General features: G+C 41.8%; 1 protein-coding gene across 1 annotated transcript; it reads right to left on the bottom strand.

Annotated features, from left to right (window-relative positions):
- Positions 1-453: 453 nt before the first annotated feature.
- Positions 454-27244, bottom strand: ap1m3 (adaptor related protein complex 1 subunit mu 3). Its single transcript, XM_035647413.2, has 12 exons — positions 27003-27244; positions 20832-20988; positions 20278-20345; positions 19370-19500; positions 15267-15414; positions 13382-13508; positions 9001-9143; positions 7699-7770; positions 7249-7407; positions 5283-5408; positions 4552-4627; positions 454-2109 (listed from the first exon to the last, which is right to left on the bottom strand). Exons 1-12 carry the CDS (start codon positions 27042-27044, stop codon positions 2087-2089), a joined length of 1272 nt encoding a protein of 423 aa, XP_035503306.1. The 5' UTR covers positions 27045-27244; the 3' UTR covers positions 454-2086.
- Between the last annotated feature and the right edge of the window lie 105 nt (positions 27245-27349).

Genomic DNA, 27349 nt, shown 5'->3' with positions numbered 1-27349 from the left:
TTTCAATTGGGGATTTGGACAAATTCTAATTCTGCTTACACCCCAGCTCGAATGGGACTGTGCATTATTGTGATTGATTGTAAATGTAGTTATGAGTGGGATTTTAAAAATGCTGGTGGATTTCAGACAGACTACCTGTTTCCCCATTTCCAGTTTTTATGCAAAGCTAAGCTCTCTGCAGATTGTTTTACAAAAATCGAATTACTCCTCAATGGTAATACCCTCTGATGCATCAAAACATGTTTACAGCTTCTCGAATACAGTATCGCGTTAAAATGTATACATTTCTGATGTTCCTGCATGTATTATTTGGGGTAAAATATACTCTGTCAAATTGTTCTGCATATCAAGGGAATGATATTCATCATCATTATTCATCCATCACAATTTGGTGAAACAGACAACCAAACAAAAAAAATTCTCGTAAAGACAAAATAAGATTGTATTTCAAAAGATGATACAAAAGAATAGTTTATTTCCAAATATATCCCTTTGTTTCCCATGGACAAACAGTAGTACGATAAATTAATGAAAACACACCAAAACACTGTTTGTTTAAAAAAAAAAAATCCTCATTGGTTTCTGAAACACGCCCTCACACAAGATAATGGACTGATTATAAGAGGAGGTTATTTCGCTCTTGATGGCAGTGGTGCATCGTAATGACTCAGGACTCTCGTCTGTGCTTTTGGCAGCGCAGCTAAACTGATGTGGTGCAATGCACGCACGACGGAGGGAGGGAATTACACCGCAAACTGCTTCGAAGGAGGATAGAGGTCTGCAAAGGTCGACGTATAAAAAAAATAAAAGAAAGAGTAATGAAAAAAAAAAAGATTACCACAACATATTGTCAATATTCTGAGATTCTGCAAAGAAAAAAACAACTATCCCTTCTGTTTATTTTACCTCTGTCCTATTCCCCTTCCTGAACTCCCATTTCTTACCCTTCAGTGCATTTTCCACAGGAGAATAACTAGTATGGTATAAACGACAGACAACCATATGACAAAAACGTCTGCACTGTGTTCATTCGGTCTCTTCCTCATAGCAGCGAGCTGATTGCGACACAAGGACAAGGTTACAGGCCCCACGGGAGAGTGTCGACAATATTATGTTTCACCGCCAACGCTTCTGACAATATCGTGCCTTATTAATCATTGATCCGGACGCTGGTATTAGTTTCAGTGCACTGGGGATTATGTTCACAGTGCTAAAGGTGATGATACATAGGCAATTTTTTTTTAAGGCAATGAATGTATAATATGGAGGTTTCGGCAGAATATGTTTCCCCTATGAGAGCGTTGAAGATTAACAGATGAGCGGGTAGTAAAGCGGATATTAAGGACAAAACATATCACAAATAAAAACCCTTATAGCTTAAGGTGCAGGCGGACGTGCCAAGATGTTGTGTAGTGGTTAAAAATGCTCGATTGAACATGTAGTTTTTACCAAACAGAAAGATCCTGAATAAGGTAAACGGCAAATTAAAAAAAAACAAAAAAAACATTCCCAATCTGCAACATTATGGCCCTTTAAAAAAAAATAATCATACCATCATAACCATCATAGTTACTGAAACCTGGCGCTATATAATGTGTTGGTTTGCATGTTACACAGTAGAGCGCTTTGGTGGGAAAACAAGATAACTCAAAATAGAAATGCTCTCATTCACTTCTGTATTTGAGCACGTTTTTTTTATTCATGAGAAAAAAAATAGATTCAAAAATAATAGTTGGTTCCCCATATTATTCTCTCAAAATTCGTGGGATCTCACATCGAAACGGAGGAAATGAGAGCTTGCCAGAACCAGACAGGGTCACGAAGTTCATCAGTTCATTATTCAAACATTTTCATTTGAGTCCTGAGGAACCTTTAAAAAAAAGAATCACAGGTCAGAGGTGATGCAACAGCCTTTCCCATCCGAGCGGAGTTCGTAGGAAGGGATGATGTCTTGTTTCCGCTCGTACTGGGTAAAAATTTCAAGTGTCCTCCTGCACTTGTCCTCTGCCATCCATTAGAGACGTGGAGCTGGAGAAGCCGAGGGGAGAGGAGAGGAGATCCATTCGTCTAGCAGCATCTGTGCCCTTTAGTTTGTCCGGAGCTGGTAATCTGCCAAGAGATGTAGCAGAGCATTAACACGGCTTTCTTCCACCCACCACCCGGCACATCACACCACTGCCAATATAAGCCCTCTTAAATCCCTAAACAAGATTTCCACTAATACTAGCTGTAGCGCCACTCTACTAAATCATATTACCAATATTTAATACACTGACACACTCAAAATCTGAGACTGGAGTCTCTGTGGGAGAAAATGATCAAATCTTACTGTCAATATTAGAGACAAAAAAACAAAACAGTCAATTCAATTAGCAAAATCATGATGTGCTGAAAAGCTCAATAGCAGATGACGCTAGATGTGCTTGTGTTTCTTCTGGGGCTTTTCTTTTTCTTGGTTTGAACCTCTTACTCTCAATTAAGGAAAAGTGGCAGGGCTAAAACAAATGATAATATTTTACACAAATCCACGTTTCCAACCTTGTGGCAACAATTTGTTTCCCTTTCCTTTTTGGACGTGACAGTGTCCCATTGCTTAAAGCCACAACATGCTGAGTTGAATGCTTCTTAAAAACAAGTGAATATTCCTATTTATTCAGTTGGTCTGTTTTCTAGATGCCTGTAACGAACACCATTTCCCATAAGCCCTAGACCCTCACAGGTTAAACGTGACAGCTCCACAGGAGAGGTGAGTCCATAAACAAAACGACGGGTTGTGTTTCTTTCTAATAGCAAGCGCTGTAGTGAGTGAAAGTCAGCTTGGCTGACAGTATGGACAGTAAACCCAAGGAGCAAATCTCTGCAGGATTCCAAAGTCTAGTGGCCAGAGGAGCGAAGGCTGCTGTAATGGCAGATTAACATCCATAATTTGGGAATTTTAGATGTTAAACAAATACACATGGATGTAATAACGCAGATACTCACATTTGCCCCATGTAGTGAAAATAATCCTTTGAAGATGCCTTACTACTACTAGTACTGCTACTACATCCATGCTTGACTTGCAGGGCTCTGCGTGTTCATTTGAGCACATACCGTATGACAGCTAATATCAGTACACCACCTGGAGTGTGATGTCGCCTTGATCATATTCTGACCGGCGACAGTGCGTGTCAGGGAAGTCGTCGCTCAATGCCGTACAGTATGACCTGCTAAATTCCGGTTCGCCGCTCATTAATAAGTCAGCACCATCAGTCTACGCAGCGTCTGATTGTTTAATCAGAGTGAGTGTGTCATTGTGTGGCGCTGAGTGAAATGTGATCGTCCGCCGTCTTCTCTCCCCCTTCCCTCCCTGTCCCCGCGTTGCCGATGGTAACAATACGAGAAAGGTGATAGCCTCGTCTGCACACGCCCTAACTTCATCACTCTTCATTCTCTCATCTTTTTGTCACTCTTCAATCTCTCTCTCTCTCTCTCTCTCTTTTGCTTCCTTGCTGATGTCACGGCGACGGTAACCTTGGCATTTGCTGAGTGCCATCCGGGGAACCCCTGGCACTTGGCGGCATCATTCAACCTCTGCGGCTCCTGAATCGTGCCCGACAAAGAACGCAGAGTAATGGGTGTGATCGATGCAACTGGGCCAGGGATCATTCGTGGGGTTTAGAGAAGGTGTGAAACTTACAGATTTCTGGCAGTGGTTCAGTGGAGGCATCGGGCGTCCATCTCCATACCATTTCCACCCCCCTCCCCGCATTGAAACAAGTGAGCTAGTAAGGAGCATTTTGCTGCAGTGTCATCAATAAAATGTATATTTAATGTGGCAGTGATGTGCAGTCTGTCCAAAATAAAACTAGCATTTGTTTAAGGTCATACATTTCAATATTCTTTAAAGGTTCATTCACAATCATTCAAGTTAGGGACACCTTTAGTCCCAAACACTGGGACGTTTTTTGGTCCTTGAGTTGAGACAAATGTGATGCAGATGGATTCATTCCCACTGAATCCCAAGATCCCAGGTGAGGTGCTCGATCAAACAAATTCTTAGACTTTACACAACGCGGTCTGGAACAAAGAGTTCCATGCCAAGAGCCAGACGCCCCGACAGAAGTTTCTCTCCCTGGCATCCTCACGCGGTGTCACTCCGTGCCCCAGAGGCCATGGCTCACGGTGATAGTAGAGCCAGGTAATGGATATGATGGCTGCTGCGCAACTGGGTTCATTTCTGGGGCACACGCTGAATAGTGATGAAGAAAAGACTGATTCTGACGCTGCTCTCTCGAGAAAAACATGACTTCTGCCCTGAGGGTAACCTCCGACTGGATCGAAAAACCATCCTGCTTTTAAGGGAACGTGAATTCGGAACTCGGAAAAATGTAGTTCATAAAACCTACACTGTTACCGTGTATAAACATAAATCCCAATTAGTTCCACATATCACTAATTGGGAGAGAAAATACAAGATTACAGCATTACACTTATAATTCAGTCCCAATTGAAAGTGTGTTTTTATGAGTGTGTGGAGTGTGAGTCTATTTCACTGTGTTGTTGTCTCACCTCCACTTTGTGTAATGTAGCGCACCCATGGTAACGCATGGTAACCGCTCTTCTCTATGATCTTTAGGTATCGTACCTGGGGAGGAAACACAGGTTAAATACACACTTGTTATTCCAGTCACCGACACACAAACACACACTGGCACCGACTGTGCTGCATTTACAACCTGTGTTTCAGTGTGTTCCTAGCAGCTCAATTATCAACGATGCATCTCCGCATTGAGTGACTTTGAATTTTTCAGATAAACTGATGGATTCATTTTTCTTCTACTTATCTTTCAAGGTAAATAAACAGTTTGAAAGCTCATTAGATTATAAGTAAAAGTGAATTTCATAGTGTTGAAAATCAATTTTTGATTTGTAGATTTGTAGGTTTTCACAGGGCAGCGGTAAAAATGGTTAAACTGAAGCAGGTTTTCTTACCCTGAAGATTAGCTATAAAATCATATGCGTACAGTGAACTTCGTATTCTATTTTCTGCTTTATAATACGTTTTACACTCTACCGCAGTCGAGAGTGAGCTGTAACCAAAAAATAAGTGTGAGAGCTGATTTTAGACAAGAGGAATTTCCTGGATTGTGAGAAGACTTTAATAAGTCACCTATCTAGTCTCGTATTAGTAACGTCCCATTTCAAGTCTCCTCACTGAAGCCATGAGTGAATGTGAAGCAGTGCGTTGTCATAACAAGGAAGTCGGATTGAGTGAAAGGGCGCAAACAAAAGGGTCCAACCTGAATTCCAGAAACAGTGAAGTAAGGGATCTCGAAGTTGACTGTGATCGGCCTCTTCCCCTCCAGCTCCTCGCTCTCCACGCTGGGTAGCCCAAAGTGTGCCCGCATGATATACTCTTTACCACCCTACACACACACACACACACACACACACACACACAGGAAAGAGAAAAGGGACAAAGTTGTTTCTGCCTCTGGTCAGATAAGACAGTTTTATTTGTCTGATGAATTCTGTTCCCAGTTGTCCGACTCCAATTAAAACGGGGGGGGGGGGGGGGGGGGGGGGTTGTTTTGTCCACAATCAAAATAGACTTTATGTTCACGGCAACGTGAGATGACTCCCTTGTCGCCATCAAGGTGAACCAGACAACCGTTTCTGGGATTTCAAGCATATCCAGGCTATAAAAGCATAAAACAGGTTAATCATTCTTTGTGCCGGCAGTCGTGCAAACCATTGTACTTTGGTTTTACTTGCTTAAAATCAGTCACCATTTTCGACTTTTGAAGCACATGAATTTCCCGAATGAGTCCCGGATGATACCAGGGAGAAGAGCTCGGACAAAAACACAAATACAAAAACAATCTCCTTGGATATGACTCAACATTGTGTGTTCATGTAGATCTGTCATAACAAGAAGCCCATTGAGAAAACAGGTTTTTAAGACACTTAAATGAACTGAAAAACCCATTAACTTTCATACAAAAACCCTCTAATTTAAGTTTAAACACAGTTTAAAAACAGTTTACTTTACATTATGGAGTTGCGGTGGAAAACCTTATCTTTCCTTTCCTTGTCCACGGCTGATAAGAAAATCTCGTCTTTTTGCATAATGTGCCCGCACACGCACACACACACACACACACACACACACACACACACACACACACACTAATTGAGAAATCTGTAAAAGGTAGATATATTCAGGCTTATAAGAAAGCTGATGGTAAATGGACTAATTTCTAAAAAGCTTCATCCACGTTCCCTGTTAAGGAGGAGTGATGTTTGTAGAACAAAATTGTTAACAACTGCACGGAGCTGATGGATTAGTGTGTTTATTACTCCCTTATCGCAGCAAACCAGCGCCTTGATGTTTGTTTCCCTCGAAAGTCCGTCAAAAAGCTGCGGCGAGATAACTGTGATTTTCCCGCGAGAATTCATGATTTCGTAGCGTTTAACACTGACGCAGGAAAATGTTCTGCAGAGTCACGCACGAGCTGGACAAGCAGTAAGTCAACAGTAGTGGCAAATTTTTAACCCTCCTTGAGGGTGTAATGAATTACCGAGGACATATCCCGACATGGAAAGATAAGAGGAACCTAAAAGGAATTAATGGGTTTTTTTTGGAAAGTTATTGCCCCTTAATCTTTTTGAAGAAGTTATATTTTGGCGGAGACTGGCACCGAAACTGTGAAAGGAACAGCAACAGATATAGAGAAAAAAATGAAATGTGAGTTTGGAGTCGATTGGTCTAAGGTCAAGTTCAAGAAGAAATATGTCCAGAAAAACAAGATATCTGCGCAAATATCAGGGCTAGAAAAACAATGTAAAGCTTATATTGCTCAGAAAATTATCATAAAAAAAAATATATGACAAGTGACATCATGAGGAAGCCAGAAAATGATGTCATGCATAGTTTAAAAATGCCTTTATGCATGTAATGTATCTATGCATCCTGTGGGAGAGTAGACACGACCTGAAGCTGATATGGATTGGAAAATAATGTACGGTTATATGGTAGGAATGATATCAGTATCCCAACATGACAGATAAAAGCAACCTAAAGTGAATTAAAGGGACAGCAGGGACTGTGTGTGTGTGTGTGTGTGTGTGTGTGTGTGTGTGTGTGTGTGTGTGTGTGTGTGTGTGTGTGTGTGTGTGTTTATTTTGCTGCTCTTCTGCAGCATCAACATCTACTTACTTCCATGTATTTTATGTTATAAACTTCTGCTCGTGTGCCGTACTCACCGGGAACGACTTGATGTTCCACTGCACCGCGCTCTTCTCGGGCACCCACTTGGCGCTGCCTGTGCTGGTCTTGAACTTGGGTGAGTCGGCGTCGCTGGGCACTGGCACCATGATGGCCACGTTGTTGGCAGTGGACCGACACTTGAAGTTGCTCCGAGCCTGCGGGGGGGGGGGGGGCAGAGTTCAAATGTCACCGGGGAACCTTTTACGGCAGGGAAGAGCACACACATCCGAAATCAAATCAAGAAGGTCGTCGTGATTATGCGAACGGCAGCTTGTTATTTTGAGCCCGTGCGGCTGTCACCGCGTCAGACAGATGGTGAGCTGTAATCCGCCCGAGACGCATGTGTCTGAAATACCAACGACGCTACAGTGAAGGAGGGAGAGAAGGGGCACAGTGGTCTGTACTGCACATGTGTGTGGGGATGTTGGTGTGTCGCCCATCATTACCTTCACCTTGATCTCCACACGGCTGTGAGAGAACTTCTCAATCACGCTCTCGATCCATATGAGAGGCTTCACCTGTCACACACACACACACACACACACACACACACACACACACACACACAGAGGACAAGGTCAGAGGCTGAGCGTAGAGCTACAAACACACCTCCAGAGGGACACAGTGGAGGATACAGTGTGTATAAGGGACACAAGGACATTTACCACATCACTGATTATTCCCACAGCCACAGGCATCAGGACGACCACAGCTATTGCCCCCACTGTCATTACTTACTAAAACCATCATCATTAATACTACACTCACAAAACTAATCTAATTTAAGAGTTATGTATCTCAATTGCACATTTAAAAAAGGACAAAATTAACATAAACAAACTAGTACAATTTATGTGATTTTAAACTTCATAAATATTGACTACATTAACCTGTTTTTTAAGAATTTGATACAAATTGGATTTACTGATTATGAATATATAAATCTGGTTATTTTTATTTAAAAGAAACACATTGGATTCATTTGAACAATTACATAAATGTCAGTGTTTCTTGTTGCATTTATGATTGACTGAAAACGATGCATCACCTTATGTTTGTCTGTTTCTTTGTTTAGGATAAATCTGTGTGAATTTCATATGAAATTTGACACACATGAATCTTAAAAATTAGGCCTTAATGTTTTGTGAGTGCATTACTCCTTCAAAGGTCACAGCTACAACCACAACTAATACTACATGTGTTATCAACACATCAACAGTGACCTCAGTTACTACCCAACTACGACTACAATAAGCAACTAGTTATATCAGATTTCTCATGCAAATACAAATCAATATTTGATAAAGTTTTGAGATATTTGAGAGAGGAAGGTTAGGAGTTTGAAAAGAAAAAAACCCCCAGCAATAACTTTTTTATAGTCTCACCTTTTACGTTAATATGCTGAACTTGTTGGCAAACAGCAGCTTATTTATACATCCAGCGGTTATGGAGCAGCGTTATCACGGATTTTGAGTTGTGTTACCATAGTAACCGTTGTTTTATTCATGACAACATGTAAACCAAAATACTACAAACATATTTTAAAACTGGTCAGTAGCCATCACCTCTGTAAGTCCATCTCTCCTCAGCATCACTGTTTCTGCTGTTAATGTGTAAATATACATGTAGGATAAAAATATGACGTGACGCGTTTGAGACTCACTGAGAGACAGTGTTCTTCTCTTCTTCTGGTTTGAGTGTAACGCGTGTGTTCAACAGGAAGATCAGGTGACGTGCGTCCTACTCACTGTCGTGTTGAGGCGGTAGGACATGAGCTCGCTCTCGCCGTCGGGTGGGATGAAAGAGATGGTGCGGTCGTTCTCGAAGCGAGACAGGCGGACACACTGATGAAACTTCACGTCCTCCAGCTCCACTGTCTTGCTCTTCTCTCCTAACACACACACACACACACACACACACACACCCACACACACACACACACACGCGATACACAAATATGATCAAGAGCTTTCCATGCAGCCTTGGGGGGAACCAAGGTCGAGGTAACAATGACTGAAAAACCTTCACACAGTTGCTTTCTCTCTCTTACACACACACACACACACACACAAACACACACACGTACACACGTACACACGTACACACGTACACAAATCCATCTGACCTCTTCTTGTCCCTTCACCGAACAATAATCATGCTGCCACACGCAAACACACACACACACACACGTGTATATATATATATATATATATATATATATATATATATATATATATATATATACACAGACTGCTTTCAACCCTTTATCTTTAATGCTGAAGTACAACCCAGGCTGCAACGAACACAAAATCATCGGATCGTGTCGGCTCGACCCTTATCCTCGTGAACGGAAATTAGACTTTTCCAGGCAATTCCCCCTCGAGAGTGGAGCGAGACCGCAGCGCTGCCGCGATAGGCCGTTAAAAGCGCGGCCTCTTAAACGGTGGTGTCTGTTGTCTGCTGGAGAAAGCTCGATGTTCCCCTCTTTCTGTGGTTAATGGAGGGTGCTGAATGACTGTGGGCCTGTGGGCCTTCCCCCCCAATCCCCCGTTCAACAGCGAGCTGAAGTCCAGTTCACCTGCAGGCGCTGACGAGTGTGCGTGTTCGTATTAGCTTCCTTGTTCACCGTTCTCTCTCGTGAGCGTGTGCATGTGTACAGTAGGGTTTATGGCTGAGCTTACAGATGTGGTTAACTGGTTTATCCACAACAGTCTGCGTGTAACTCAACAACAACACATGGGTGGTTTTTCCACCAAACTTGGTAAGAATATTATTGTTGGACTTTTCAACTTTTGGACCTGATCAGTCAAAACAAAACATATTTCCGAGATATCTCCACAGATAGTAGAGCCAGAGAGACAATGTAAATCATATGTCATCATATGATGAATGACATCATGCAGAATTGCATGAAAAATATGCTATTCTCGAGGTTTATCTCCATTCCATAGGACTAAAAACGTACATAGATGGAAAAACAATTCATATGATCATATGATGATGTCATCACTATGAAGCCAGACAATGACATCATATTGTGTAGTAAATGCATTCAATTTTGCAACCAATGACATTGAGGACCCGATCTACAACTTTCGGCCAACCGATCCTTCTTTATCCTATGGTATAAATGATGATGTCATTATTACAATATAAAAAAGAAAAGCATTGCTTGATTGGTTTATATAGTGTGCATGCAGGGTATGTAGTGTTCCACCTATGTTATTATTTATTTTTGCGTGTGTGCGTGTGTGCGTGTGTGTGTGCGTGTGTGTGTGCGTGTGCATGTGCTTGTGTCTGTGTGAGAGAGAAAGACACTTTCTCATGCGTGAGTGAAGGCTGGCTGGTCTGAGGTCAGGTCTGGAGAGAGCACAACACTCCCAAATAAGTACAGCAGGGACGCCCTTAAGAAACACTTCCCTCTTCCTGTATGTTACTAACACACACACACACACACACACACACTTTACACACCTGTACAAGTTTTATCAAGACGAGACGAGAAAGAAAGGTCAAATGGGACACTCTCTGTCACTGCTCGGACTCAAGGGGCCAGAAAAAGAGACGTGTGTGTTCATGTGTGTGTTCATGTGTTTGTGGACGTGTCAACACAACAGAGGACTGTAGATGCAGCAGTGCCCCCTGTGGTTCACCTTTAACACTGCGCTCACCTGTTTCTGTGCTTTAATGCACAGCAGCCAACAGGAGGAACCTAATCCCTTTTCCGTCTGCTGTCACTCAGAAACAATGTCACAGGAAACAATTTTCTAGTGACATTTGGTAAATGTTTCGTTGTGCTTTGAGCGACCTAAGGAACAATTTATGAAACTGCTCTAAGCATTTGGAGGTTGAAGGCAGTCGACATGTGGCCTGTCGAGCTGAAAGTGAATTATCCAATTCGTGGAAAATTCATATTGGACTATTTTAATAGTCGACTAGTTGTTTAAGTCATCTTTCCAGTTCTCAAATTTGAATATTTACTGCTTTTTCTTTCTTTTAAATTAAGAGAAAATCAAAAAAAATATATATTGTTGGTTAGATGAAACAAATAATTTAAAGACGTCACTTTACTCGCCTGTGTGATTTTATTATGGACATTTTGAGTATTGGGAAAATAATCAGTAGATTTATTGAAAATGGAAATAATAGCTCATACTGTCCTCATATCTAATATTTAAAAAATACTCCCAAAATTAAAAACTCACATTCATAAGTACAAAAAGAAAAAGATCTGATATGTAAATATGCTGAATCTTATGGAATGTATGAGCAGCTGGGAAGACTCAAGAATTTAGGATGAAAGACTAAAATTAGCTTTTTATTGGATACATCATTTAATGTAATTTTCAACATAACCTGTATGACATTTATTTCAATTCTGCAAAGTGACAGTTATGAACTCCTGCCAGCAGAGGGCAGTGTTTAATGATTTATATGCTTTTTATTTTGGTTGCATCCAGCAGTGATTTAAAAAAAGAAAAGAAAAGTAGATTATGCACATATGAGATTCACCAAATCAGTGTAAAAAGAGGATCAGCTGAAGCTCAGAGTGCAAAACACATTTTAATATTTGTATAAACATTCAGAGCGTGTGTGGGTGTTTGTGTGTGGGTGTGTGTGTGTGTGCACGCGCGTGTATCTGTCTGTGTGTTTGTTTGATCATTATTTCTGATCATTATTTCTGTGGATATGTTATTTCCCAGACCAAAACACACAGCAGGGGGAGTGTGGGCTGCATATACAGGATATCCACAGACCCTCACCTTTCATCTTCAGGGCTGCAGCCTGGGGTGAGGATTAAGTCTTATAGGCAAAGAGACTAGACAGTGATTGAGCCTTTTTCCTTCGGCAAGGAGCCGTAGGGGGCAAAGAAATGCAGGGAAAGGAGAGAGGAGGAGGAGGAGGAGGCAGAGGAGGAGGAGAAGGCACAAGGGTCGGCATGAAGCAGTGGGAGACGTTATTGGGGGAAAAATTGGGAAAATAAGGAGGCAAAGGACGATAAGGAAGGATGAAAGCTAAGCTGAGTGTGGGATTGTAGGAGTGAGGGGTTAAGACAGGAAGAGGACGTGAAGGTGGAGGGATGAGAGTTGAGTTCAAGGTAAGAAGTGAGTGAAAAGGCAAGTGCTCAACCATCACCTGGGAGCGTATTTACAAATATCTTTTTTGCGCTTTGGCAAAAGCTAAGTATTAATATTATTCTATACATTTTTAAACAATTTACGTAGAAAACATATTAAATGATGTTCCATGAACAGATTTGATGTGCATTACAACCGTATGAGCCAAATATGTCGTATTTATTTTCTTATAGTTCGCCATAGTATTTGTTGTAACAGTCATTGTTGTCATGTGTCGTTCTGATTGAGAAAAGGCTCGTTGCGATGGAAGAGAGCGCAGCCAATCTGAAAGTGTGCAGGTTTTGGTGTGTGAAGGCTCGTCCAGCGGTGGAGTCACACGGTTTTTATACCTCGTCCGTGTTTGTGTTTGTGTTTGTTATTTTATTTCCGAACATCATTTTGTGACAACATTGGATTAAAGTTTGTGTTTTTTAAACTAAGTACGGGCCTAAAGTGGATCATTACAAATGATGACACTGCCAGGGAAAACGTGTATGCCAGGACCACCAGCTAACCGGCAGTAACGTCACTAACAACTAACAATAAGATGAATTATTGTGTCATAGTTGTGTACTTTTGCAACTACAAAGTAAAATAAAAAAATGAGTGGCCAAGCCTAAATCAATAATTCCGGGATATCGTGTACAAACTCCCGCAGGAACATCAGCTTTTACATGATAAAAACATGACTTTCTGTGCATGTATGTAGATTAAAGAGTGCGGGAACTCATCTGATGGAGCTTTAGGGGTGTAGTGTTGGAAACTATCGACCAAAAAAAAAACCAAACGCTTACAACATTTCCAAACAACAATTAATATGAAAATGAGATTTTGGCAACACGTGCAGATATAACTGCATGTGTCCTATATAAGAGTTAACTGTGCACTGAAGGCGGACTTTTCCAATTTTCTCCTCTGGCGTCTTTGCGGAGTCCACCGTTTCTACGCGATTGTTTTTCGCTCCCTCATTCGATTACCTCCGAGGCACCGAGCCCGACTCGTTGTTACTTACTGCCTGTGATCTCGAACAGCACTTTGTCATTGAGGCCCAGTCGGAGTTCCGGCATCCCCGACAGGACGACTTTGAGCTTAATGGTGCCCAATATTTCACTGCGCAGGACGCTGCCATTGGCACTCACCTACGGGTAGGAAGAGCAGAGCATTAACGTTAATTAGGAGGCGTTTGATTTTTTTTATGTCCGATTAACAACATTTTGATCCGTATCAAACATTTCCCCTTAATGGCTTATGGCATCAGCTTCACAGTCAGATCTTCCCAATTGGATTATAAAAGGACACACGAGCTTTAGTGTTGAAGCAAATGAACTGTACGCCGCTTCATTTAGACGACGATGCTGTACAGATGGGCAGCGAGACAGAATCAGAGAGAGTCCTGTGCATAAACTTGAAAGCGATAAACAGCCAGTTTTTCGGCAGACATAAACAGACTGAGGGACAGGACTGAAAGGCTCTCAGCATGCTCTGTGACAAATGTAAGCAAAGGCACTGGTGTGAAAGAGGATGAGGAAACTCTGAAAAAAAAAAAAAGAGTCCCTGGTCACAGTAAAGGAAATGGAAACTGCAGAGCTCTGCCGGCGGTTAAATATCTTCACCGTTTGACTCATAAACACATGCCAGTATCTGATATCGCCATCTTTTTTTTATGAAAAAAATCAACACAGTCATATCAGATCCTGCAAGTTACAGTCCCCTCAAGTTAGCTATCATCGTTACTTATTAAGAATATGAACTTTGCCACCATATGATAACACTGATAGTGTTTGTTCGCTTCTTTCAAACCACGCAGGGAGATATTTGACAACGTTTTATAGAAAGTTTTTGTTTGCAGCAGTTAAGAGATCAGAATCTGTATGATTCTCTCCCTTGTTGAATATTCCATCCGTCTCTCAACCCGACGCAATTCACCAGCCGGCTTTTACCGACTAACCCCTTGAAATACGCTGGCAAGTCTCTCCTCGCCGCGCACAATGAGGAATCATAAATACTACATCACGCTGCACTGAAATAGAAGAGGAGGGTTGTCCACAATAGAAACCGTTTCCTTCGCAATTCAATTCAAGGAAAGAGGAGAAACTGAGTCTACACATGTCAGGGTCTCGACAAAGACGATTTTGGCACCAGACATTTTAAACAGAACTGTGACATGAAATCCATCAAACTTCATCAGGTTTTGCCCTCAATCTCAAAAATGGTGCAGAATCCTTCCGGAAAATTATTTTCTTTGGAAGGATTCTTCCCCATTTCGGTCTGGGAAATTCAACCATCTGTTACTATGCCATGTCAATCTATCACATCTATCTTGGATAGAATTCTCAAGCAAATCTGCCCCTTAACTTTTTGAGTGATCCTGCAAAAAACAAAAACACAGAATACTGATGAATAGGAGCCTGATTATAGACCTGGGGAAATAATTTCTTTCGTGTCGAATTTCCAGAAGTCCTGGTCCGTTCACGGGAGTACCACACAAACACATCCTGTCGGGCCCATCCTGTTCACTGGACGAATGATATCCATATAATTGTTTTAGTTAAAAGAAGAACAAATCACGCTGCAGCCACTTCCTTCCTACGGTGCACCTGTGGGATACGCATGCAATGGAACAGCTACTTCAATGAGCTGCACAACTGAATTTTAGCGTGAGCCTAGAGATAATCATTCAGAGATGTCATTTATCGTAAAATAGCTGTGATTACAGTACCAAGAGCAAGATGCATGACCACTGGCAGCCATGAAAACTTCAATTTAAATGAAATCTATAAACAGGACGATCAGAGATGATAATTGTACAAATTAAACCAACACCAACAAAAACTTATTGACAACTTTTAACTTTCTGCCGATATATATATATTTTTTTTGTTCAGCGTGGTCCTCACCAGTAGATTCACGGACTCGATGACGTCCATGAAGACTTCGTTCTTCCTGTACCTGATGCCCTCCGACCTCCAAGACACGGCGTTGGTGACGGTGGCCGGCGGTCTGGGAGCCCCGACCTCCAATTTGTGACCCTGCTGGGTGATGTACCTGAAAGAGACAAGGGCAGAGATGGGGGTTTAACACGGGTCAGGCACTTTCCAAATTCAACCGAGTACACCTTACAAAAAACACGAGCAGCAGCACAAAGGCTGTATCGTTAAATGTTAGGCTTTTCATATCTGCAGAGAGGAGTGATATCATTTCAATCTTTACGTGAAGAAATGTAGAAAATAAATGGAAACAATCAAGACGTGTGTTTGTCTTGAATGTTTTGTTATATAATTTATATTAATCACACTTCATGACGTAAAATAAATGAGTGAAGAGTGAATAAAACTAAAGGAGCTTGTGTTGTATGAAGATTCGACGGAATCGACAAAGATTTAAAAAAAAAATAGATATATCAATAATGAATTTCAATGCCAGGTATTTCACTTAATTGGAAAAACAAATCACTTCATTCACACTTATAACATCATAGTTATAAGTAATAATATTCTTATAGTCTATCAGTTGATCCATCCATTGATCCATCCAATAACTGTGTGCACTGGGTTGTCTCTTGGATTCTTGGTGTGCAAGCCGAGGAGCAGGTTTGTTCTGCCGATCCTCTCTGACTGCGTCCACGGAAACATAACGGCCGGTCATGACAACAGAAGGGAGCTGTACTTGGACAAACAACATGCGACCAGGCCTGTTTTTACTCAAACACCCCCCCCCCCCCCCTGTTTTCTTCTCACTGGCCTCGTTCCTCCTGCAGAGCGAAGGCAGAACCCCCGTCCTGCATTCAGCGTGTCCTTTCTCTCCCTCTCTCTCTTTATATAAATATATATTTGATTTCAGCTTCATTTGGCAAGTAAACCAATGTTTCTGGCACTTGGCATAACGGACCGTGCAAAATACAAACAATTGATAAAATGTATTTGTAGTTAATGGAGGTTTTTATGAAGCACTCAGTAAAAAAAAAAAAAAGGCCAACTGTAATTTTCCCTATGAATTACTGATTTGTATAGTAAGCTGGACAGGCAACGAACGATTGTTATAAACACTCTGTTGACCTGCACTTGAACCAGCTGTTGAAAAGTGGCTAATATTCACACATGATGGACATGACGCAGATGTTAAGTCGCCATGAGCCATTTCCTAAAGGGAAATATCTGGCTCTTTAGCTGCTCAACGTTCCTCTGGTCTCTCGCCGCGTCTGTGTGCCGTTCGCTGCAGACCAGGTATGTCGGCTTTTAGACCTGCCGCGGCCAAAGAACAACACAATGTGCGAGCGGTGGGAGTGAACCAGTACAGTGAAGTTGTGGGCCCAGCAGCTGAACCACGATCTGCAAACTCACAATGAACCTGCGTGAAGCTGCGGGGAACTGTTGATGCTCTGAATGATAGTCAGTGTTGTTCTCTTGAGAGGACAGACGAGTTTCGTCTTCAGGAGGAAGATTGAATTCAGGCAATTGGATCAGATGGTTTCGCAGTTCTGACGCTATTTATTACAGATCTGGATGGAGACCCTCTGCATGCTGCGAGCAGGTTTCCATCATGAACACAGCAAAACAAAAGGGTTTATATACCTCACCATGAGCACACACAAATTTAGACTTTACCACACAAGGTTGAAACTAGTCTTTGCAGACCTCACCCAGAAGATACTACTTTCTCCTAGCATGGCGATATCTGGACCATGACCTTTGACCTGTACGCTTGGAACTTCTTCCCTAGAAGCGAAGGCATCTCATGCATGATGCCGCCTAACATGTCCACACTTGGAGCATGCTATACATAGTCAATGTAAAATCTTACTAACACTGAAGGTTTATCATCACAGGTTGACTCTGCGACTGTAGCTTTTTTCGAACTCAAACTCAGAAAAAAGAAATGTCCGGAAAAAATCGGGGTCTGGACATTTTTCCAGAGTTTGCCTTTCACATATGAAGAAAACACGAGAGGGACTGACGCGTTCACACCAACAGGAAACTAGTATTTCAAAAAATTGTCTGGAATTTCAGGAAAATTTTCCAGGCATATCGGAAAGCAGCTTTTGTCGCATTGTTTCTACATTGTCGGTTGACACACTGTTATCATGAGTTAACTATTTGAGCACAGGCGGAGTGGCACGACCCCTGAGGCCATTGACAGACACCAAACAAACACAAAACACAAATTCTAATGGCAGCATGTTGTTTTCATTCTAACTGTTCAAACAGGATTGTGGTTGATTGATTGACAGATTGAGGCAAAAAAAATGTCCCTCCCTCGTTATCTGTCACAGTTCCTCCCGCTTAGGAGGATCACGTCTGCTCGCGACACGCGGCAAAGTGCTGCAAGTGCCGAGAGATGAAAGTGGGCTCGGGGTCGACGTCGGGTTGTTTTCGCTGCTTCGCCCGTTTGTTCTGAGTCTGTTTCACCCACATTTTCTCCTCAGAAATGCTAATGAAAGGATCTGGGTGCAGGGCTGGCAGCAAACTGACGGATTAGCATTACAATGGCAAATCATAACCAGCACACACACATGAACATATTCACATGCATATGCATCTCTGCACGTCTCGCTGGCTCAGCGTCTTGCATCCACCCACACGCACATTCTGATACTCTCGCAGGTAGGTAGTGTTAAACGTGAGAGGAAAAAGGGCGTTCTTGTAGTCCGGGCATGAAAAGGTCAGACAAGTGGAATAGCTCGCAGACAGAGAGATACTTTCTCTTGTGTGTGTGTGTGTGTACACGTGTGTATTTGTGTGATTGTGTGTGTGTGTGTGGTGTGTGTGTGATTGTGTGTGTGTGTGGTGTGTGTGTGTGTGTGTGTGTGTGTGTGTGTGCGTGTGTGCGCGTGTGTGCGTGTGTGTGTGTGAGAGATTGTGTGTGTGTGCGCCCCCAGAGAAAGATGGCACCTTTGTGTGTCTCCTTGGAGAAGAGAAGAGCGGGGGGGGGGGTTTTCTGTCTGAGAGTCTCGAGTGTGTCCAGCTGATGGTGTCATTGTGTGTGCGTGCCAAGAGGAGCCTGGTAATCGTCAGCCCTATTCAGAGCCCATAACATATACTGTATATTACACACACACACACACACACACACACACACACACACACACACACACATGACCATAGTTGCAAAAATAGCATGCAAAATTAAACACCAATCACACATTACCAAAGCAAAGCCCGAATGCGTTCGAGTCGAGAGTAACCAACATTTCATGCAAATTTTAAATTTTTGCAAAAAATATACAGTGTCAATGTCGATTAAAGGCGAAGCTGGTCGTGTGCACACTGAGCCCGTGTTGCCGTGGCGCGCGGGCATGCCGTTGAGTGAATGTTAAACCTTTTCCTGGAAACAAATGTCTCTCAAAGGAGCCAAGAGGAGGGAAAAAAGGCAAAACAACCCCGTGTGCACCGCCGCGAACACAAAACACTTTATGGGGAGCCCGAGAATTCATTACAGCTTGTCACCAGCTGTACTTTGTATAATGTAAAAAAAAAGCAAGTAGGCCCATAGCACAGACTCGTAATGTGCTATTATTCCCTCACTGCCGGTCACTTGTACTCTTTTAAAACCATAAGGAGCATGAATGCATTTTGTTTAAACAAGGTAACCCTTTTCACTTTGCCAGGAGACGAGTTTGCGTTAGTGTTCGGGCCCGGTCGTGAGTTGCTAACTGGCGTACAGACTTTTAAAAATGGATACGTCGTGTCTCACCTAGAGGTTGTGAGCTCCCGTCAGTGTTGGAGCCTCCGTTTGAGAAGCTTTGGTCGGTGAATGTGTGTTTAGTTAGAGTCAGAACTTTTAACTTTAAAAGCCTGGTGACAGAATACAGAACCGGCACGTGAACTTATACAAGTTAAACCTTTCTTACGGTGCCACCTATAGGGGAACCAGTTCTACACCATCTGCTTCACCTTTAGGTTTTTCCAGATAAGCCAATCCTTATGTTTCTGCGATTGAACACACTAACTAGTAGAATATTTTGTATGGAGGACTGTCATAGGTTGTGTACGGGGTTTCTTACTCTTGTAGGATCTTGCTGTCAGTTGTCTGAGGGAAGCCGAAGTCCATCACCTCGTCCATCAGCTCGTACACAGTCACAAAGTTGTCACGGATGCTCTCCTCCTCGAGCTCCTTGAAGTACTCTCTAAACACCTGCACTCAGAAACAAAATACATAGATTGTGATACACAGCACAGCACATTAAATCTAAATAATAAGGTACATTATATGATAATTATTTGGCTGTTCACACTTATGTTTTTAGTTTTGTGTTTGGTAGGTAGAAAAAGTAAATCTCTGCCGTCAGCTGGCAGTATTTATGAATCATTTTAGAAAGCCATGGGAAGATGGATTTCTTAACGGCGCCACATTAAATAGATGCATTAGAAAAAGAAGAGTCTGAACTGGCTATTTAACCACAACAGCTCCAATATCACAATTTGACCACTGAAATCGTCCTTTACAACTTGTCAAACTACTCAATGTCCAACTACTGTTGTAAAAGTTAGAACAGTAGTTTGACATTTTGGGAAATGCACTTTATTGTCTCGTGCCAAAAGTTGGATTAGATTAATTGACAGGACTCAAATGTGTGTGTGGTAAACAGGAAGCTACAGACACCAGCCACTCAGTTCAGACAAAGGGGAAACAGACAAAGCGTTCTTGTCCAAAGATAACAAAAATTCAACTGCTGTATAAAAAAACAATTTCTTGGCTAAGAAAATTTGGGGGTAATTTTTGGTCTTTGGCTTCTTTTTTTGGTCTTGTCAAGCAAAAAGTAGTCCAGCACATAATGCCCCTTAAAACTATGACTTGATAATATTTTTTTTTTACTCGTGTGTATTAAATAAGCATAAAAGCATATTTGCCAAAACGTCTAACAATTGAATGGAGGATTTGGGCAAATATCCAAAAAATAACAGATGGCACCTGGATTATTTTATAAAGAAAGGAGAAGACAAGGGCAGCGTTGGCGTTCTTCTTGGTCATTGCCACCACTGAGGAAAAGACTGTTAAGGAACAACTGTATCTGAATCTAAAATATTATGAAAGAATTAAAAAAGTTGCCAGTAGCATCACACTCACAGGCGATCGAGAACTTGGTCACAGGGTGGTAAAAAAAAGAAAGAAATTCGGCCCAGCTGTCTACTGCAGTGCACTGGGAATTCCACTTACTCACAAACGCAATATCATGCTGAATTAGTAATGGGTAAGGAATTCTGACTGCCCAGTCTCGCAATGGAAAAGGCATATGCCGTGAAAAACATAACACAGTAAATCTGTGTTAAATTTTTCAACTGGCGGTGATACATGTCTTGATAAATCAGAAGCTCGGAAGCTGACAGCTGCAGTGACCTGGACTACGGGGCTGCCTGTGGATCTAAAGTAGGTCTATTTAAAGAAGGTTTATGTATCCTAAATAGGTAAATTCATACAGATCTTCAGATTCCTATTGTGTTTTATATTCATACTCAAATGGATACTGTAAAGGTTGTTGTGTTTGATCCACAGGAAGTGTGAAGAGCCATGGCAGACCAGCGGCGTCATCTCCGCCTCCTCCTCCCGCTTCATCAGGATGGGCATGAAGTGGTCGATCTCGTTCATGTCCATGTCCCCCATGTAGTTACGGCAGATCAGCACCTGGACACACAACGGAGAGAACAAAAATATATCAAAGGCGAGGAACACGGTTGTGGAGGCACTTTCCAGACATCAAATATTTACAGTTTTTGGCTGAGTTACCAAACCTGAGCACTCAACCTTGAAGATGCTTCAAGAGCCACTGACTTCACTACAAACCACAACGTCCTGGATGGACGGTGACGTGATACCCCTTCTTCCAAGTTCACCCACTGAGGGAAATGGGCCAACCGTGTTTCCAAATTGAAATGAATGATGAATGACCAGCTTCTCAATGTGAAACAGGTAGCAGAGCTTGTGCAGACTCAAGCGAGGCTTAGAAGATTCTCAGGTTTGCGATCGCAGCAAACTAAGGTGTGCAGACTTCAAATACACAAGTACTTCTAATAAGAAGACGTGTGGTGTCCTTGAACCCCTCGTTGTCTATAGCACATAACTGCAGAATTCAGTCAAAAAGCTAGAAGACATTATTTCTATCCATCCCAACAGTTAATATCTATAAACGCTCCAAGCAAGCCCAACTTCAAGTTATTTTTTTTAGGTTTAGCCTTAGCAGCATTGATGACAATCTCTCATTATAGTTTCTGAATACCTAAAATGTTGTACATATATTCATGACTTAAACGTCCATGACCTTATAAATTCAGCTCAGAAGCTTGTCAACTATTTGTGGGTACACGTACTGCACGATTCCAGCCTTTTCCAATCATAAAAGTTTCTTTGGAGAAGTCTGTCACCAGAGAGTTCGATATCTCGACCTTTCCTTTGGCGATCCTTCTACCAAACAGGCAGTCAAACCTTTTTTTCTGTACAAAGAACTCCAGTGTGGACGCACGGAATATAATCAACAGCAGCAAAAAAAAGGGAACAATGAACATCCAAATGACAAAATAAAGGCGACCCAGACTCAACTGACACTGCCAACGGTTGTTGTTGGACGATGACAAAACAGAAACCTGAACAGTGCATCGAGATATACAGCATTGTTCAATCACATAGATGTCAAATTTGACTAAGAGAGAAACAGTATCAGGTCACGAGGCACAAGCGTGACTGCTATGAGATTTTGTTTTTTTAATCAACGTACAATGATGTTCACATTAATGACAAGATTAGCGTCATTTAGCTGTGAGAAAGTGCCACACCTCCTTATAGAGGCGCACACAACGAGATGAGTCAGCAGTCTGAGAGTCGAAACACACACAGTGAAGTGATCAAAGCTTTTACGCTTCAGGGATCTAGATGACTGACACACACACACGCACGGACACACACAGCTTCCCCCCTTTCTTTAATAGAGGAACTGTGTTGCACAGGGGTCACACAGGAGCAGATACAACAAAGGCCAGAGGAAATAAGAAATGAAAAAAAAAGAGGAAATTCCAGGAACGTAAAGCAATCTGGGGGGGGGGGGGTATGAACAGACCACTGCTCAACTTCAGTGAGAGGAGGAGACAGAAACCATAGAGCGAAGAGTTCACAGGTCACCAGCGTCCGAGAATGAGGTATGGACAAATCAAAAAGAGGTGCGGTACCGAAGGGGCCCGTTGGGAATGTCCAGAGACTCACTTTGTGCTTCTGAAGCAAATATATCCTTCAAATCAAGTCTTCTTCTTTGTCTTTCTTCGTCTAAAATCAAAGTGTGTTTCATCAACAAGCACTAATCAATTATGACAATCAAACAACTCTTCAAGTCATTAATGAAGAACAAAAAATTCCAAGCATTTGTCTATTAAAGCTTCGCAAATGTGAGGGCTAGCTGCCCTTCTTTGTTTTACAGTATATCATTGGAAACTCAATATCTGTGGGTTCTAATTAGCTGTTTATTATATTCTCTCTTTAAAATGGACCGACGATGAACTCAAAATGCTAAAACAACAAAGCACTCATCCACAAACCACACTGCTCTGCAACAAGGGACTCAAGCGCATTGCGAGGGGGTTAAAGAATAAATATATACTGATATATCAGTTGTAAAGATCAGGGCACTGACATAGCCAGCAGTGCACAGCCGATCTGAAAATGAATCATCAAGTAACGTCATCTCACCCTTTTCCAGTCACTCAGCGGGATAAAATCAAACATTTTACGATGAACAATTGTGTCTCTGAGAAAATCACTTCAGTCGGCCAAGCATACTCAAAAGAACTCAGGTTAACAAGGAATATAACAGAAAAGCATTGTATATTCAGTCAAGGCAGAATAAATCCAACAGAAAACCTCAAACAGTTAGGGTATCTCATGCCCCGAGGCAGAGTGCAGCAACTCTATAAGGTTTACTGAGACGTTTTACCTCCAGTCTTAAAATACCATGCTGTGCCAACTTGTAAATATTCATTACAAATATTCGTACACATAATACATCCCTTCATTACAGCCCCGAAGCCAGATTATACGTGACTTTCACATACGACACGTAGCTTGAATTCCTTCAAACGAAACAGCCATTTGTAAAAGATTATGAAATTATGAGGAAAAAAACTGAACACAGATTGAAAGTGAGTCATTCAATGAAGTCAGAAGCTTTCATAAAAAGTACTTTGAAGAACAGAATAAGGCCGAAATGGTGAATTGGTCACTATTTAAAGTTACAGTGTGCAATATTTAGGAGAACTTATTCACAGAAATTGAATATATTGTCCATCACTTTGTGTTCATATATGAATAATCACTTGAAACAAAGAACCAATGTTTTTTGGTCAACTTTGAATGAGTTAAATATAGTGACATGAGGTGGATCGCGTTCACGTTGAATTTTCAGTGCTGCCGGAAACCAGGAAAAAACGAATTAGCGGGTGCGCAGCTATAAAGTGTCCCCCGTCGGCACCCAGTTGCTGCCAGAAAAGTACAAAAATTGCACACTGTAGCTTTAAAAGGAATTTTTTTATACTGCTGTATATTACAGGTTATTGCTGCCGATGTTGGACTGCTGGTGTCATCTTGAAGAATCCCTATTTTTGATGTTTTAATTAAGTTGCAAAACGCAACAATAACATCAATGACAACAAAACACGATGCATTAACACCACTGGTAGACCTTGGAAATAAATCAGGGGGAATCATTGCAGGGATTAAGGTAAAGTTTGTAATTGAGACACACAAGTCAATCAGTGACCGGGTGAAGTCAATAGGACCCACTCGCTGCGGACCTCTGAAAGCCAAATGGCAGCAAAACCTTCGCTCTCACTGGAGTGAATCACTGCATGGCAAACAGGAGACCGAGGTCTATAAAGGCTGATGTCAGAATTTATCACCATCAACATTTTGAAAAGCCAGAATTTGACAAATCTTAAAGCATAAGGCCATCGTAAATCATGGCAGAATAGTGATATTTTCGATTTTAGGGCTGTTGGAAGTTAACAGTAGCTCACTTGTAGATTAGAAAAATAGGCACAATAAAGAATGCGGAGAGACGCGACCGGGTTGGTCCATCAATTGCGACCATTTAACATTGTGCACACTCACAGTGCCTCTGTTTATGAACAGCAAGAGGCTCATTGTAACTGCCGTCGTCTCAACTCGAAAATAAATAATAAATAGAATAAATGGATTAAAACTGATGAGAATTTGTAATTATATTCAGCATTGCTGTGGTCAATTGTGTTATATTTACATTTGGATTTTAGTGTACACCATTATGTACAATGAAAAAATAAACTGGCGGACAGTAAATATAGTACACTATATGGTAGATGGGAAGAAACTTGGGACGCAGCATACAGAAAGTGTCCACATTCATAGTCAAGTTGCTGCAATGAATTCTGGGAGGGAACACGAATGCCTGTATCTAATTTAATGACAATCTTTCAAATATTCACTCAAAACCACTACTGTCAACTTGATGGTGGCGCAGGGGGAAAAGTCAAAGTTATTAGGATTCATCGTCTGGGCCCCATGAACATCTTAACCAAACTGATGGCACTTTATTCAATAGTTGTTGAAATATTTGCTTCCAAAGAGATGGAACACCGAAAACTGAAACAGCAAAGAGAAGATTGGCAAATTTACATTATAATATTGATGAATGAATGAATGAATGAAATCACCAAACTAAGAGTTGTATGTTTCAAAACGTTATTAGACTATATAGTGGTTGATGCCGATATCATGTTGCTGTTTATATTTTTTGCTTGTAATAAAATACAACAATTTGAAAGTATTGGGGGAAAAAAAATTTAACGTGTATTGTTGCTTAAGTAGACTGTGCTTAACTTATTATTTTTAATAGATTGAATTTACGTACATGGAAAAAATATATACATAAATAATCTTCACTGAAATTCCTGCAGACATTTTTGGGATATTGGCCACGAGAGCGCAGGTAACAACCGATATCAAACGAACTCGAATGTGCCAGATGTCTGCCAATCTATCGATCACTCAATCACCAATAGTCCAACAATCTTGCTCGGACATTTTTCTCGCTTGTTCGAAACCCGGCTGGGAAGCACGGGGGAACAAATGATGGCGTGCTGACTTCAAGGGAGCCTGACATTCTCGGTCTACAGAAGGTCCCAGCAGTCAGCCACTCGCGCAGCCATGGTGCCCAGGAGCGAGAGCTTAGCGGGGGAGTGGGGAGGGGATGAGGGGGGTGAGGGGGGTGAGGGGGGGGTGGAGGGATAAAGGGCGGAGGTGGGAACTGGCTTCTGCAGTGCGGCCGTCTGCGTGTGTTCAAGTAAGTGTGTAGCTACTGGAGCGATCAGTCTGCCTATAGCTACAATGATATTCATCTATGTTGTAATTCTGAATATTGCTATGCGGTGCGTTTATGGTCGCAGGAACACTGAGAGGGATTCATTTTTCTTCATGCACAGCTGCAACTGAGGACACGGGACCTCGGCCGCTCAGGACAGAGGGAGGGAGCGAGAGGACTGGAGGTGAAGAGCTACTGACTCGCCCCCGGGGCAGAGATAGACGGTCGGGGAGAAAGAAGAAAAAGAAACCTTTCATCTGTACAATCAGACTTACAGGCTCTGAGGAACTGATCCTCTTCCCTGGCGGGCACATCGTCTGAGTACATGAGGCCTCTTCAGCAATTCCCTTTTCTTGCCTCGGAATAAATGAACCCTGTGAGGTTCAGATGTAAAACTCGATGAGACAGGAGACGGAGACAATTACGTCTGTGCCACACATTACATTCCTGAAACATTCCGAAAACTTCCAAATCTACATGCCAGAGTGTTTCCTCAATGTCACACGACTTTTCTGGATTTGGGACACTTGTACACACACTTTCTACACTGTCCACTACTATTACTTGATCGTTTTATGCATAATTCAGCTTCTCAAATGTGAGAATTTCATGGTTTTGTTCGTCACATGTGATCATAACTTTGGATTTTTGGATTTTTATGACTTATTTGTATCAATAATTACCTGATTGATTGAGGAAGTGATCAGTAGATGACTCAATAGTCTGTGATACTTTCTGTCCAAGTATTTCTAACATGCCATATTTTTTTCTTTAGGCGATATTCTCCAATTTTCAAAATGATATCAACTACAACAACTGTAATATTACACATATATATATATATATATATATATATATATATATATATATATATATATATATATATATATATATATATATATATACTATAATATGTGGTGAGGCTTTGGGGCTGCACAGTCAAAGTTTTTCAACTCTGGAAGAGGAAACACATCACAAGCGTCTCTGTGTGTGTACACAAGGCTGAAAATAAAACGCTGGTGAAACGAGTTTGGCAAGTTGAGCCTCTTCTCTCTGACTTTCATGAGGGACACATGCACAGGACAGGGAGTTGGAGTCTTTGTCAGGGAGAAATAAAATACATCATGTGAAAAATATATGTGCAGCTGATACAGAAGCATTAAAAAAACAGATTTAAATATATATAGATATATCTATATATATCTATAGATATATCTATATATATCTTTAATTTTGTGACAATTTGAGGCTCATTATGAGCTGATTCAACCCTGATGTCAACTTCCCCAGCAACAACAACAACAAGTCGCGACAAACTCACCTTTCCCTTCAGGTCGAGGATGAATATCGCCGACGCCGACATCCCGCTGCAGAGACAAGCCCCCGAGTCCAATGAGTAACAAGAATGAGAGACAAGGATAATGTGGCTCCACTGGAAGATATGGGTCACTTGTGTGCAGGAGGATTCGCTCCCATCATCATCTTCCTTCCTCCTCTCCTCCTCCTCTCTCTCTCTCCCTCTCTCTCTCTCTCTCTCTCTCTCCCTCTCTCTCTCTCTCTCTCTCTCTCTCTCTCCCTCTCTCTCTCTCTCTCTCTCTCTCCCTCTCTCCCTCTCTCTCTCTCTCTCTCTCCCTCTCTCTCTCTCTCTCTCTCTCTCTCTCTCTCCGC

Source organism: Scophthalmus maximus, chromosome 13 (genome assembly GCF_022379125.1).
Source record: "Scophthalmus maximus strain ysfricsl-2021 chromosome 13, ASM2237912v1, whole genome shotgun sequence".
Classification (NCBI taxonomy): domain Eukaryota; kingdom Metazoa; phylum Chordata; class Actinopteri; order Pleuronectiformes; family Scophthalmidae; genus Scophthalmus; species Scophthalmus maximus.
This window is presented reverse-complemented; position numbering and strand designations above follow the sequence as displayed.